The sequence below is a fragment of the Papilio machaon genome, chromosome 10 (assembly GCF_912999745.1).
Source record: "Papilio machaon chromosome 10, ilPapMach1.1, whole genome shotgun sequence".
NCBI lineage: Eukaryota > Metazoa > Arthropoda > Insecta > Lepidoptera > Papilionidae > Papilio > Papilio machaon.
In genome coordinates, this window is record NC_059995.1 from 8,192,042 (window position 1) to 8,207,798 (window position 15,757).

Here is a 15,757-nt window from a genome sequence, read left to right on the forward strand (position 1 = left end):
TTGCTATCCGATTTTGAAATATTTTTATTTTGTGTTGCGTAATTCAAAGTATCGAATGTGCGTTCAACCTGGAAAAAAACACATTTGTACTATACTGGTTATTGAGATAAAATCATACAGCTATCAACTGGATAGAGCAAGACAAGACAACGAACGGTTTTCAATAATCGATAAAGGCACCGTTTTCTGCGTCATAGTTTTAACGCAGATGCGTATACCGTATAAACATATATGAATTATCTTACACAATACCTTTACACGCTCATATACCTTACCACATGCTTTGTTTGCAATACGAGATTCAATTATAATTTGACGAACGATTAAAAATAATAGATGATTTTTCTGACTAGACGACTTACACGACGCTCTTGAATTATTTGACTATACAGATTGTTGACTGAGATTTGACTGTGACTTGATACATGTAAAGTGAAAATACTTATCGTTAATATTCGAGATTTCTATTTAAATGAACACTATTTACAATTTTTTACAACACACACTTTACAATATTATGACGTGACGTAAACACTGACTATATCACTTAAAAATTATTGACTAAATTACTGTCATCAAATAAAGATTTTGACGGAGATTACGACAGTTAAGAACAGTATTTTTTATGTCATAGTTTTATCAGTACTTTTTATCCTTTTAATTCAAGACTATGAAAACATTTGACTTAGGGAAATTAAAGACAGAAATATTTGACACAGACTTTTATTACATAATTTATTAACATTGACTGAATATGACACTGCTAAGGTTACTACTACATTACATGTGAATTATAAGTTATATTATATAAGTTAAGTTAGTTAAATTAAGTAATCATTTAATCTCACAAGCCCCATCAAATGGATACAATATTTTGTATGAAAGATGTTCAAATATTTGAAATTCTAAAAGCTGTGAATAAAAATTAAGAATAAAGGTTTCTTTTATTTTACAGTAAAATTAAAAAAAATATCAACAATACTTTGAGTATTAATTAAATATAAATTTAATAATTAAACAAACCAATATACTTTTATAGATATATCTTTGGTAAGCATGTAAAAATTATTATTTTCTTTAAACTACTAGCCAGGTCTTTTTAATTTTTAACAGTAAAGGAATTTACTATTTTAAGTACGAGTAAAAAATAAAAACTGATCAATTATATTGAAATTACCTCACATTTTTATCTTAAACAAATATAACAATTTGTTACATAAAATATGTAGTAAAACTATTTTGAAGGAATGCAAGAAAAATAATACTTTAATAACAATAATGAAAAAAAAAATTAAATATTAAAATAAAAAATGTGACCTTTCTTGTGTAGTCAGAGGTCGTAAATAAAAATTTTATTTTGACCATTTGTTTATTTTCAACAAGTGGTCCCATAATTTCCTTAATTATGGAGGCAATTAAATTTTATTTTTATACACGAAATCAAGTTTACGTAGTTAAGTTTGCTCTTCTTGAGATTCATACATCATTTGGAGACAAAACACTCCATGAGCGTGAGATGGAAATCAAAATTCTTATTTTTTGACAGCACACTGAGAAAAACAAATAACTTAAGTAAACTTAAGATATGGAGATAGAGATTTAAGAAATGTATAAATAGGTACTACACATTGTTTACAACATATGACTACAACACATATAAAATGGAATCATAGCTGCTAGTATTTCCATCAGTATTAGTGATCAGTTGACATGGCTTAATCATGATCAGGATAATACTGAGTTAGTTTTTTGCTTAATTCATTAGCAAGTTCGGCGCGCCCGGCGCACAGCATGCGACGAGAGAGCAAGTTGATGGGCCCGCCGCTGGGGTCAATGCACACACCTCCTGCCTCCTTCACTATCAGACACCCGGCTGCTATGTCCCAAATGTGAATACCGAACTCAAAGTTTGCGTCGGCTCTTCCCTCCGCAACCATGGCCATGTTCAAGGCTGCAGAGCCCAGTGCTCGAATGCCGTGAGCCTGGCCCACCATGGTTTTGAAATTCTCAAATACAACTTTAACCTTTTCCTCGTCGCGACTCGTGCCCGTTTCGAAAGCGACCAGCGCATGACGAAGTTCTTTAACTTTAGACGTATGTATTGGTTCTCCGTTCAAACAAGCGCCTTGGCCTTCCTTAGCCGAGTACAGCTTGTCCATCAACGGGTTGTAGATTATTCCGAGCACCGGCTCCTTAGAAATAAGTAAAGCGAGAGAAATGCAGCTGAAAGGAAAGCCATGTACAAAATTCATGGTCCCATCTACGGGATCGATCACCCAGGTAGGGTCATCGGTGAGATCCACTTTGGCCCCGCCCGCCACGGACTCTTCTCCGATAAATTTATGAGAAGGGTACTGTTTAGAAATACTGTGTATGATAAAATTTTCAACCATTTTATCGACCTTGGTCACGAAGTCAATGTCGCAGCTCTTTACTTCAAATTCTTCACAGCCGGATCCATATTGCGTGATGAATCTGCCTGCCTTCCTCACAATCCCCACGGCGACGTCGAAGTAATCATTGACCACGTTTCTCATTTTGCTGTTATAAAATCTGAACGTCTAACACGTTAATGCACTTTTCGCTATTTTTATTAGCGGCGTAATTTTCAAAACACTAATCGAATTGCGTCATATTATTTATGGAAAACACAGAGTATAAAGTAAACAGGTTACAAATTGTCGATGTCAAAAACTCAAATCCCAAAGAATATAGATAAAAAATAGCTAGTAAATTCGATTCACAATCCTAGATGGCGCTAAATCACTGGTGTCAAATTTTATATACTTTGGGTGTCATTATAGTTGAGGGGGTTACGAACTTTTTTGACTTTTTTTTCTAAGTTTCAGTAGTGAAATAAATTATTTTTTAGAACAGCAACTCAGAGTAATCTTTCAGGGGTTTATAAAATAAAACGAATGATCTTAAAAATCATGAAAAATTGTTTAATTGGCATACCAACTGATAACTTGTTACAACCTATGACCAATTTTACAATTATCAATATTGTTAATAATTAAATATAATATTTATGTAAAATAGGTTTATGCTTCAATGGTTTACTTACATTTAATTTTTTATATTATTATTCAGAAAAAAAAACTATGCAATAAAAAAGTCGAGGTCATTACAATAATTAAGACTTCGTTATAATAATATAGTTATATAAAAACTTCGCAAAGATACATTTTCTCATCGAATTGGTGGTTTAGGAAACCGATCGGAATACTTATTCCTGTCCGTAGTAAAAAATCCTAAGGCCACGATTTATTACTAAATGTCTCACTAAACACTAGAGAAGAAGCAAGCCGAGGGTCGACTTCAACCTTCAGCGACATTCAAGAGCGTTATAAGATGAAGGTAAATTTACATTATAACGTCAGCGCGTATTTACACCGGTCACTGACGAATCCGTTCACGGTTACAAGACAAAATCAAACATAATTAAGATGAAAATTGTTATATCTTATACGGAACCCGTCAGATTTTAAAAAAGAACCCTAATTGACACCACAACATTTCCGTTTGCAAATTCGAATTCGCGACGAATTCCGTTACACCAAAGGCCTTATGTCCTTACATAACTATGAATAAAATTTGTATGGCAACTAAGCGTTCAGTGATTAACACTGAATTTATTTACATGATGAATTCTTGTAAAGGTCCGCTTTAACTTAGCATGCTCAGACACAAACATAAGTTTAAGTTGAAGTTGGGTGAAATTTAAAAAAAATGGCATCTGAACATGCTGAATTAAAAAAAAGAATCGAACGAGAAGGGACATTTTTGTATTGTCGCAACACCAGTCTTTATCAGGATGAACGTAACCATTATGGGGTGAACAGAATGGAACATTTAGATGGTATCTAGAAAAATTTAAACTCTACTAGGTTACGTTCAAGTCGCTTAGAAAATGACATCAAAATAGTGAATTCCATTTTGTTGTAATATTTTAATACTTTTTTTTTTAAATTTTAACACATTATCACCCAATGAGTAATTTAACATCTACCCAATCGACTAAGTCTAGGTAAAAATTCGAAAACTCGATTGTTCAGGAATGTCTCGTTATTAATACTGCTCCAGTGGGAGATGAGCCAACATCTGTCATCACACTAACTACTGCAACAAGTGACAGCAATAATAAATATCGTAAATCTGGTAAAAAAAAAAGATTCTTTATGGTACATAACCTCAAAATAAATAGAAAATTATGACAAGATAAAAAAGTAGGTAATCAGTTAAAATATTAATTAACATGCTAAAAAAAAGTACATTAAAATTGCTGTCACAATCAGTAAATAGTGATAACAACAGAGTGCACGGTTTGTCTGATATTTTGGCACATGACACTATCCGATGACACAAGTGTGGTACCACAAATTTAAATGCATCAATATCCTGAGCACCCACAATTGTCCAGTTAAATTGTAAAACATTATAAAAAAAAAAACTCCATCACGTCCAAAATTCATAAAATGACACGATTTTTTTTTTAACAATACAAAGCGAAAAAACTTAACTTTAGTGACATGTAGATTAAAAAAATAAAATTAAATATTAATATATATTTTGTCCCCAATCTGACAGCTGTCAACTAAATATTGAACATAATCGATTGTACAATAAGAAAAAAAAAGTTTAGATTTGAAGTTTTTTTTTTAAACAATTTTTTTTTTTGGAAATTCCAAACAGATTTATAAAAATAGCAATTAATATAATATTGAATATATACAATTGTTAAAAACATTACACAGATGCGAAATGTGACAGATAACAGGGACTTAAGTCTGTCTAGACATAAAATAATTGGTTAAGTATATAACACCAACATTTAAAATATTGCAAAACTAAAACATTACACTTAATATCCCAAACGCCACTTTTAGAAAATTCAGACAGAAAAAAAAACTCGTAAACCAAATATTTACAAAACTTATACAATTTATTTGCTGCAATAATTTTGTGAAGTGAAAAATAATTTCAAGCAATTACAGTACATGTTTTAAATTTTTTTTTTACAAAATGACAGAAAAATGACCGAAATTTAACAATTGTTAATGTTTGTTAATTTGCAAGTTTTCTAAACGCCCTGAAAAAATGTTACAAAATAAAAAATCCAAATAATGCGGACCTAAACTTAAAATATTAAATGCGTAACGGAATAACACTGTAACAATTCTGGCTTGCAAATAAACTGAAACTTTAGTTGTGTGGGCGTGGCTGTGGGCGTGGCTGTGGGCGGGGCGCAGTGGGCGTGGCTGTGGGCGGGGCGAGGCGGTATGTGGGCGGTCACTCGACACTGTTAGTGGTGTCATTGACATCATCGAAGGATTCATCTCCGGAGCCCGCGCCAGGTGCCAATGATGTGCGCTTCAGTCGTGAAGATGACGACGCTCCAGACAGACCGATGCCTCCACCTTGTCGCCTGTGTGAGACGATGTGTTGATTATAATTTCATTTCTATTGGGTTTCTCGAAGTCATTTCGTTTTTATTTCTATTTTCTATGTTTATTTCTATGTGTAATAATGCTTTTATCAACTCCAACCGACCTTCCAGGACGTGGTGCATCTTCATCGAAAATACACGAATCCTAAGTCGAGAAATAACAAAATATCTTCCCGACTTTGGTTAAACCTAAGCAGCAATGAGTTATGTAGGTTGTTCGTAGAATAAAGCATTTTTTATTTAAATAAAGTTAAAACTGAAAATAATTTTAAACCTAAATTCTTTCTATTACTTCTTATCACTGAGGGGGTTTTAGTGAGTCAAGTAACATAATTCAGTCTTTCTCCTAGAAGGTAGAATCTTTAAAAGATTTCCCCTCCCCCCAAAAAAAAAGAGTTACTTCATAAATCAAATTACACAAGTCTAATATTTGTTGTTTTTAAACGCAAAATGAACATAACAAATAAAAACATTAAGTCTAACATTAAACTCGAAAAAAGGGATAACAAACATAACTTACGTAACAAACACAAATTAAAATCAATTACTCCGCGAACTAACTATGGAAATAAAACTATTTTGTTCGAAGGCGTTCAAATGTTTAACAAACTGCCGGACGAGATAAAGAATTGTAACAGTATTAATGTTTTCAAAAATAAACTTAAATCATATATCATCGCTGAACTGTAATAATCTCTCAATATTATCTACATATATAACTTTGTAATTCCTGTCAATTTAGATTCTTTTCTATAATTGTGTTAAGGTTTATTTTGTTTTATATTAATCCTGTATTCTGTATCGATATTACGTATTAACCCGCAAGCCTGTATGTTATATATACTTCTTTTTTTATTTTTCTCATTGTAAGTGAAACATTGTGTTTTTTATGAGAAATAAAGATCTTTAAACCTAACCTAAAATAAATTACATAGTTTAATTATAAGCACATTATTATTATTATTATTATAGACATTTTTAATCAAAAGCTAGCATTTATTATATTAATAACATAATTTTAGTGTCATCTTTAGTTCACAAAATTTTCAAAAGCATGTATTTAAAATCAATGAAATTGTAAGCTATATATATATGAGATGACATTTATGAGATGTGTTACATGAATCATGCTGTAAAAGCAATGACAGATCTCAACTTGATCACTCTACAGTTATCCACTTTAAAAGCAAAACAGACAAAAAGACATATAAAAAAACCCGAAGCTTTGTTCAAATTCAGCTAATAAAACATAAAAAAAAGTTAATTTTTATAAAAAAAATAAAAAAAAAAATTAAACTTATTTTTCGAATCAATTATAGATTTTTTTTTGTATAGTTAAAGAATCCCATATAATAATTTATTAGCTGAAATGAACCCCGGACGTCCTGCAACCCCGTTACCTGTCATTGGTCGCTGCACCACTAGTCACTAGCGTCTGAGAACGACGGCCTACACAATAAACACTACTAAGATATTTTCCTAATAAAATAACTAAAAAAAAAAAAAGATTTTTATACGACCACGTTCCGAGAGATTTTTATACGATAACAATATATCATAGGTTATTTTTTATTGCTTTCAATGTAATTTTTTTTAATATTAAAATTATAAATATGTTAAAGTCGTCAACTGTATATAAAATATATATTTAAGTAAAAGAAAACTTAATATTTAAGTGATATGTATGAAAAGTGATACTACAGTTAGTATTAATGTGATATTGTAAACAAGAGTAAGATGTGATGATGTACAACACTAGCGCACTGTTTGTATGACAATGTATGACTATATGTATGGATCAAATCCAACTTGTTATACGTAGGCTGGAGCATTAGGACACTATTTTTATGTGTACAACGTTGAATTTTGTATGAGATCACACCGCACCTCGTTCCGCACTGTTTGTATGACTTGTATGAGTGTTGTATGTATGTATGTATGTATGGCAGCTCACCGCAGCTTGTTGCGCAGGTTGGAGCACTCGCGCGAGAGCGTCTCGTGCGTCTCGAGCATGTCCTCGAGCTCGCGCTGCGCCTTGCGCTTGCCAACCTTCTCGCGCTGAACCTCCTCCTCCGCCTCATCCAGCTGCCGCTTCAGCGTCTTCACGCGGGTGTTCATCTGCAACACAAACATTATAAGAAAATCTGTAAGAATTCCTAAATTATTTAAGCTCTCACCTGTCACAGAAGTTCAGTAACACTGAAAACGCTAAGGTCTCCCTTAGTGGACATTTAATATAATAGTACATATCTACTGCGCCTTCATTAAGATTTCATTAACAGTATTATAAATCTAGTTTTTGTATGGATTATGTATGTATAAGTGAAATACTAGGCGTATTAATGTACCTTTTCGATTTGCTCCTTGTACTGGTCGGCGTGACGGCGCTCCTCATCCAGCTGCAGCAGCATCTCCTTCATCTTCTTGTCCAGCTTGCGCGACGCCTTCTGCTGCGCCAGACGCTCGCGCGACTCCGCCTCCAGCTGCTCCTCCAGGTTGGACACCTTCAGCTCCAGCGACGTTATCACACCCTGCAACACATCACACAACACTACTTTAGTAACACTTAATTTAAAGTAATTAATAATTTTTAAGCTCTAGAATTATGCTACTCTATGGTCAAAGTAGTTTAATGGCGGAAATTGACCCTATTAATAGGTAACCGGAGATAACCAAGCCGTTAATCATTAAATGATTGGTACTTTAGTGGCGTTTTTGTGCAGCTGTGCATCTTTTCACCTTGGTCTTTGTGCGTCCCGCGGTTTCGAGCTCAGCCAGCTTGGCCTTGAGCTCCTTGTTCTGCCGCTCCAGCACCAGCTTGCCGCTCTCCATCTTCTGCGTGGCCGCCTTCTCCGTGCCCAGCTCCATCGTGAGCTGGTCGATTTGGTTCTGCAAAGATACATAAATTGTTTCATCATCGTAAAGTTTTTACAACACAATATGCTACAAATAAGGTACATCTACTTTGGGTAAAATTCCGTTATGTAATTGTGTCATACCTGTGATTTCCGCAATCTGTCATTAAGTATCTCGTTGTTGGACTGCTCCTCGTCCAGGTCCTCCTCCAGTGCTGATATTCTGGCCTCCAGTCGCTTCTTCTCGTCCACTAGACATGTGTTCTGAAATATATCCAAATAAAATGATATTAACAATTAAAACCTCAACATCTTCTAAGAAAACAACATTTTATGACTATTGAATACTGTTGTTAATCGGGTTAGTAGTTGGAGTTTTCGAGTGTTGTATCACCTTGGCGGCGGCGGCGGCCAGTTCATCGAGCAGGTCGTCGCGCTCGGCCTCGGCGTGCCTGCGCGCGCGCTCAGCTGCCGCCAGCTCCTCGGCGTGCTGCGCCGCGGCCGCCTCCAGCGCCTTGCCGCGCCGCTCCGCCTCGCGCGCCGCACCCGCCGCCTCCTCGCGGCCCGCGCGCGCCTCCTCCGCCTCACGCGCCGCCTCCTTCAGCTGCTGTTGCAGTTTCTTCACTTGCTTCGTCGCGTCCTCCTTCACCTGCACCGCGACACACAAATAGATGTCACCAGTCTGTCTAGAGGCTAATGTAACGTATTGAGGGAGGTGACGGTACCTTGTTGGCGAGGTGCAGGGCCTGCTCGGCATCCTTGAGGTCGGCCTCGAGCTTCTTGCGGTGCGCGGTTGCGGCGGCGCGCTGCTTGCGCTCCTCCTCCAGCTCGGCCTCGAGGTCGCGCAGCTGCTTCACGATGCCGCGCCGCTTCTCCTCTCCCTGCTCCTCCTTGGCCTGCAGCTCGCGCTCGAACTGCGCGCGCATGGCCTGCATGTTCACCTCCAGTCGTAGCTTGGCGTCCTCCGTCAGCTGCAGATCGTCCTCGATCTCCTCGTTCTGCGCGCGCAGCTCCGCCAGCTGCGACTCGAGCGCGCGCTTGGCCCTCTCCAGCTCGTGCACGTTCTTGTCCGCCGTGCCCTGCGTGTTGGCCAGCTCGTCCAGCTCCGCCTGCAGCACGCGCTTCGACCGCTCCAGCTCCTCGATCTGAATACAATGTTAAATCATTTTATCAATATTGTCCCAACTTGTGTCCTGGCTATATCAATATGTACAATGCTTATACCTTTTCAGCGGCGTCATCAAGTTCTCGCGTGAGGCTGAGGACGCGCGTCTCCTTGTCGCGCGCATCTCGTTCGGCCGCGTCGCGCTCTGCAGCATTGCGTTCTGCCACCGCGCGCTCCTCCGCTACAACCTAAATGTTACAACAAACAATGTTATATAATAACAAATAGGGATTAATTAATTTTTCAACATGTTACTCTTAGCATTTTGTGAAACTAAATTGTAACAGACCTTGTCGAAGCTCTTCTGCTTCTTCTCGAGTTCGAGCACCTTGGCGCGCTGGGCCTCTAGCTCGATGTTGGTGTCCTCCAGCTCAGCCTGCACCTTTTTCTTGCCTGCAAGAGTAAAATTCACAAATTTGTATACAAAAACAACACAAGTAAGACTATATAAAACAGAATGTTTATGGTACTTTAGAACGGACATAAATTTGACTAGTGCTATCAATATGATGTGCAGATGTATACTAACTCTTGTCGAGTTTGTCGTTGGCCTGCTGCAGCTCGTCGATCTGTCGGTGCAGCGCCTCCATGTCCTTACTGAGCTTCTTACGCTGCTCATCCAGTGCGGCGGCAGTCTCCGCCTCCTCCTCTGCCTTCTTCTTGGCCTCCACCACTTGCTGCGTCAGTGCGGCCACCTGAATAACACGAAAAATTTATATATCTATCTACAAAATATCAATTTTGCGTAATGTATGCATGGATACATACTTGTTTCTCGAGGTTCTTCTTGGCCTCCTCCTCCTCGTCGAGCTGGTCGCGCGCCTGTTCCAGCTGCTGCTCCACGTTGCGCAGCCGCGTCTGCAGCGACAGCTTCTGCTTCGTCTCCTCCTCCAGCAGCGCCTGGCAACCAAATATTACGTGTATTAATTTGCAACGACAAAGACGCAGACTAGCGTTAAGCAGTTTGCTTCGAAAAGGATAACTTTTCATGAAATATGTCCTTCACCTTTCTTAAGATATTAGTTATTTCGGAGAATGATTCGTCTACGGCGTTAAACAAGGGCGCACACCTTCCTTAAAAGCCTTCAATGCACCTGCAATGTGTCAATGGTGGATATACAAACCTGTGCCTCTGCATGCTGGGCGCCTACAGTGGCGGCCTGCTTGAGAGCAGCGGACGCCTTCAGCTCAGCCTGCTCCAGCTGCTGCAACGCCTGTTCTGCTTCGCCCTGCAGCCGCTGGCACTTCTCTTGCACCTCCGCTCTGACATCACATTTTTATTTATAGATGCATTCGTCACCAAAAATATCACCAATAAGCAGTGGCAATGACTAGCAATAGTTCCATTTGTATATTGTAATATACCAAGATCACGTAATATATCTACCTATATACTAACAGATAAAGTATAAATAAAAAAGAAGGAAGTCAAGAAGACGACGATGGAGCTTGCATCAATCCTTCTCTTATATTTATGATAAAACAGCAACTCTATAGTGAGTACTGATATGAAGGAAGATCGAACTGGATTTCAAATCCTGGTGCGCCAACGGAACATAAGTGGGGTAAGAAGGAGGTGATGATACCAACAGTTGGATGTATCTAGTACCTGGAGCGGTCGACGTCCTGCAGCTTGGCGGCGAGGTCCGCGAGCTGGGCCTCCGCCTGCTTGCGGCGGCGCTCGCCCTCCGCGCGGGCCGCAGCCGCACTCTTCAGCTCCGTCGCCAGGTCCGCGTTCTCCGCCTCCAGCGCCTGCTTCGCCTTCTCCAGCACTACATACACACGGTACTTCATCACAACATTGAACATCCAATGCGTTTACACTACGCTAGCTCTTCATAGCAGATGAAAAGAAAGAGTCCCACTGTATATTTCGTAAAATTGGATAGCTCAATATGAATTTAAAGTCAAATGTTGAACCGTGATTATTAGTAATCTGTTAAAAAGCTCAATGTTTTTTGGAATTATCGACCGGTTTATTTTTTTAAATTCAACTTTATTTCTTAAACCGTAAACTCGTACTAGTAATTACAAGCGTACAGATGTAATGAAAAAAATGAAATTCAACACTAAGCTAGCTACTCCTATGGGCATTACTAACAGGTACATTTGTCAGTGAGGTCGTCCTTCCTCTCGGGCAGGGCTCCGCCCTTGCAGATATGCTGCCAGTACTCCCGCGTGGAATTGAACGCGTTACCCTCGTTGTGAGGCGCACCCATCGACGACAAGTCAAAATTGTCGTCCTTCGACAGACCGAACTTAGCATTTTTCTGCCTACGCTCTTTTACACTACCCATATTCTTTTTTGTATTTTATACTTTTAAATTAAACACTAAATCTATAATTAAAGTAATAACTCAAAAAAAAAAATCCGCATAAATTTTCATAAAAGTTTTGACATTCGAAAAATTTGACATTTACTAACTGACATTGTTTGATGAAATCGATTTAAAATGTTAAAATTTAAAAATGGAAGCGTTCGAATTAATACTTAAATGTTTTCTAGCAAAGAGTATTTATTGTGTTTTAGGAATATGTTGCAAAAACTAAATAAAATCTACATAGCCCAGTAACTTTTTAGCATGGAAAAAATGAAATGCACATCAGAATTATAATAAAATACATTACGATGAGAAATTTTAGCTTTTATATATAATTTTAGCAACAATGTAATAAGTATCGCGAATTTAACCATAACTCACCAGCGAATTGCATATCTGCATGCAAAAATAAGAAACACGTAAACTTACGGTCGCATACAATTAAGGTAAGAAGAAGAATAGTAAGAATAATCACTTGTAAAATGTAATATTTTACCATTGCGACCCCCCACTTAGAGGTCTCTCGGTGACCATCTAGAGGTCACTAGGTGTCCATCTAGAGGTCACTAGGTGTCCACCTAGAGGTCACTAGGTGTCCACCTAGAGGTCACTAGGTGTCCACCTAGAGGTCATTCGGTGTCCACCTAGAGGTCACTCGGTGTCCACCTAGAGGTCAATCGGTGTCCACTTAGAGGTCACTAAGTGTCCATCTAGAGGTCACTAGGTGTCCATCTAGAGGTCACTCGTTGTCCATTTAGAGACGATTCAGCGTCTACTTAGAGGTCACTCGGTGTCCACCTGTTGGACATCGCATATCACCAGTGTTGGTGTTTGCACTGACCTGCTTTAGTCTTCTTGAGCTGCTCGTGCTGCTCATTGAGCAGCTGCAGCTCCTGCGAGTGCTTGTGGCGCTGCTCGGTGAGACTGGCCTCGTGCGCGGCCGCCTCCTCCTCCAGGCTGCGTTTCAGCACCGCCACCTCTTGCTCGCGTTTAGAACGCAACTCTTGTTGTGCTGCAAAATACATATACAAAGATAGATTAAAACAATGATTGTTTTTTTTTTTGGTAAATTCCACCATAGTGAAAATTGCCTTTAAACATTATACTGTCTGTGTTGTTGTACTAACCAGCGGTGGTGTCAAGTGAGTCTAGAAGTTCGCTCTTGAGGGCTTCCAGCTCCTCGTTGAGGTCTCTCCTCAGCTTCTCTGCTTTAGTGCGGGCGTTGCGCTCCGCCTCGAGGTCCTCATGGGCGTCGGCCAGTGCTGACTCCGCCTCTCTTGCCGCCTTCTGAGCGGCAGCTCTCAGCGCACCCTCCTCATCCAGTCTACTCTGTGCTGCAGCGAGGTCCTCCTCGCGCTTGCCTGTTACATTGTTGATAAATATACACTTACTGACGTAAACAGGAATAGGATGAAAAACTTCTGAAGAACATATACCTCCAAATTACACGAGTCTTTTCTGAGCAAAAATTATATTTTTTCTATTTATTACTATCGAATAAAATGATCCATAATTGAATGGGCGATCGAATAATATTTCATACTCCATTTCATGAAAGTAATTGTAATAATTTTCAGATCGTATATTGATTTTGGCCGTAAACCTGCTGTACAATACAATGTAATGTGTGAACTAACTGAGCACTATCTGCAGCTCCTCGAGCTGGGCCTTGCGCTCGGCGAGCTGCTCGCGCACATCCTGCAGCTCAGTCTCCAGCTTGCGCTTGGCGCGGTCCACCTCCTGCCGCAGCTGGTGATCCTGCACACCGACAACACATCACCAACTGACACACTCTTGTCTCATCATCACTATGTACCATATTGCAGTAAGTAGTTAAACCATGTCTTTACGAAGAATTTGTTTCAACAAATAAAATAAATTGAATCCCACACCTTTAGCAGTTTCTCTTCAAGTTCAGCGATGGCAGATTCCTGCTTCGTCTTCAGCTTGCTGAGATGTTTAGCCTTCTCCTCTTCCTCCGCCAGCGCTTGCGACAAGTCAGTCGCGCGTTCCTCCAAAATCTAGAAAAATATTTACAAAAAAAAAACATAATAATGTAAAAATAAAAAACGTGAATTCCAACAAGAGTATTACTAATTTAACCAAATTCATGGTTTAAAGTACTTTCAACTAGATTAATGTACCTTCTTCTCCTTGAGCAGCTTCTGGTTGGTGTCATCGCTGAGGGCCAGGTCCTCCTCCAACTTCTTAAGCTTGGCGTCGCACTGCACGCGCTCCAGCTGCAGCTTCTGCCGCGCCGCTTCCTCCTCCTCCAACTGTTCCTCCAGGTCCTGGAAGGAGAGTTACAGAAAACTTTAAAAAAACTCATTCAGTTACAATTTATTGCAGAAATTTCAGAGTTTACGAAGTAAATATGTTGAAAATTCAGCAACGCCTTTTTTATTGTATCAGCATGAATTAAACCAACCAATAAAAGTAAAGCATGTTTCTCTCACAGCTGTACCGACGTACAGATGTACAGACCTGTATATTGAGCTGGAGACGCTTCTTCTCCTGCTGCAGCGCATTACAGCGCTCCTCCTCCTCCTCGATGCGGCCCTCCAGGTCGTGCAGCAGCTCCTCCAGCTCCTGCTTCCTGGCCGCTGCCCGCGCCCTGCTCTCCTCCGCCTCCGCGCACAGCTCCAACTCAGCCTGCAAACAAACATCACAAGTTTATCTTCTACAATTACTACTCTGATGGCTGATTTTTTTTAATACTTGTCAAACCGTTATTTTAACTCGAAAGTCAAGTTAAATTATAAACTCAGACAAAATTATAGATAGATCTGAGAAAAACGGATATGTACTAGTTGTCGTACAAAATATTTTTTAATCCTTTAAATATTGGACCAAATCTATAACATCCTTATTCTTACCTGTACGTTTGTTTATGTCCGTATTTCCTAATAAAATTTTTAAATCACAAAAAAGTTGGTCCCACATCCGAAAATCTCATAGCAAAATATCTACATGAATGTTGACCTGCAATTGTTCGGCGAGCTGAGTCTTCTCCTGGTTGGCGGCCTGGTACTTCTGCTCGTACTCCTGGCACCGCTTCATCTGGTTCTCCAGCTTGTCCCTGATCTGCCGGAGCTCGTCCTCCTTCTGCGTCAGCTTCTCCTCCTGCTTCGTCACTTCCAGAAGTGGCTTCACCTGGAATTACAACCAAAGTTCTGAGTATGTATGTAGATTTAAAATTTAGGTAACTCATTGATTTTTACCTTTTGTCAATAGCATTATCAGTCGAATATTTTTTTATGACAAATTAGATTTCAATAAAATGTCGCAGAACAGGTACATAACTAATTTGACTGTTCATAAAAATATTATTAGTTAATATAAACTCATATTTAACAAAATTGTCTGTCAAATATAAAAATTGGACGTTTAGAGTCAGAATAATTTACTATAACTTGTATTTTTATATTATACTAGTTGTCGCCCGCGACCTCGTCCGTGCGGAATTTATTGAAAAAGGTAATATGTCCCCTATGTTCTTCCAGACTATGTTGTACATTATGACTAATTTTATCAAGATATGTTCAGCCGTTCTGAAGATACCTTCAAACAAACATCCGTCCCTTCATCCAAACATTCGCATTTATAATATTAGTAAGATTGTTACATTATAACTAAAAATCTCAGCTTGATTATTGAATAATTTGAATAATTTATTATTAGAAATATTTTTCATAGACGCTCGATTTTGTTTTCAATAATTTCAAATTTAAATGTTATATTATGTCGTATGACTTCATCAAACACGACCCCAATATGTTCGTTCAGCAAACAATTGCATAACTCAGTGCTGAATAATTTAACAATAGAAATAGTTGACCGATACACACAAAGATGACAGTTATATTATCAAAACATGACCGATTAATTACTAAAATTATGTAAATAATTCGATGACCTGTCCTTAAGTTATGAATTATTTCACTGATAACTTCAAATACATTGATCA

At 38.5% G+C, this 15,757-nt stretch overlaps 2 protein-coding genes across 2 annotated transcripts in view; both read right to left on the minus strand.

Annotated features, from left to right (window-relative positions):
- Positions 1-1,297: 1,297 nt before the first annotated feature.
- On the minus strand, positions 1,298-2,655 carry LOC106718257 (inositol monophosphatase 1). Its single transcript, XM_014512306.2, has one exon. It carries the CDS (start codon positions 2,535-2,537, stop codon positions 1,716-1,718), a length of 822 nt encoding a protein of 273 aa, XP_014367792.1. The 5' UTR covers positions 2,538-2,655; the 3' UTR covers positions 1,298-1,715.
- A 2,399-nt stretch (positions 2,656-5,054) lies between these two features.
- LOC106718258 (myosin heavy chain, non-muscle) overlaps positions 5,055-15,757 on the minus strand; it is a 61,884-nt gene continuing 51,181 nt past the window's right edge. The window contains exons 8-27 of the mRNA XM_045679545.1: positions 14,773-14,943; positions 14,275-14,442; positions 13,935-14,081; positions 13,683-13,811; positions 13,428-13,548; positions 12,918-13,151; positions 12,632-12,802; positions 11,079-11,241; positions 10,594-10,732; positions 10,238-10,369; positions 9,999-10,164; positions 9,759-9,862; positions 9,529-9,657; positions 9,030-9,449; positions 8,699-8,953; positions 8,449-8,568; positions 8,189-8,338; positions 7,798-7,980; positions 7,404-7,567; positions 5,055-5,428 (exon numbers count right to left, since the gene is read on the minus strand). Of these exons, the coding sequence (XP_045535501.1) occupies positions 5,293-5,428; positions 7,404-7,567; positions 7,798-7,980; positions 8,189-8,338; positions 8,449-8,568; positions 8,699-8,953; positions 9,030-9,449; positions 9,529-9,657; positions 9,759-9,862; positions 9,999-10,164; positions 10,238-10,369; positions 10,594-10,732; positions 11,079-11,241; positions 12,632-12,802; positions 12,918-13,151; positions 13,428-13,548; positions 13,683-13,811; positions 13,935-14,081; positions 14,275-14,442; positions 14,773-14,943 (3,402 nt within the window). The 3' untranslated portion in view covers positions 5,055-5,292. The remainder of the gene's footprint in view (positions 5,429-7,403; positions 7,568-7,797; positions 7,981-8,188; positions 8,339-8,448; positions 8,569-8,698; positions 8,954-9,029; positions 9,450-9,528; positions 9,658-9,758; positions 9,863-9,998; positions 10,165-10,237; positions 10,370-10,593; positions 10,733-11,078; positions 11,242-12,631; positions 12,803-12,917; positions 13,152-13,427; positions 13,549-13,682; positions 13,812-13,934; positions 14,082-14,274; positions 14,443-14,772; positions 14,944-15,757) is intronic.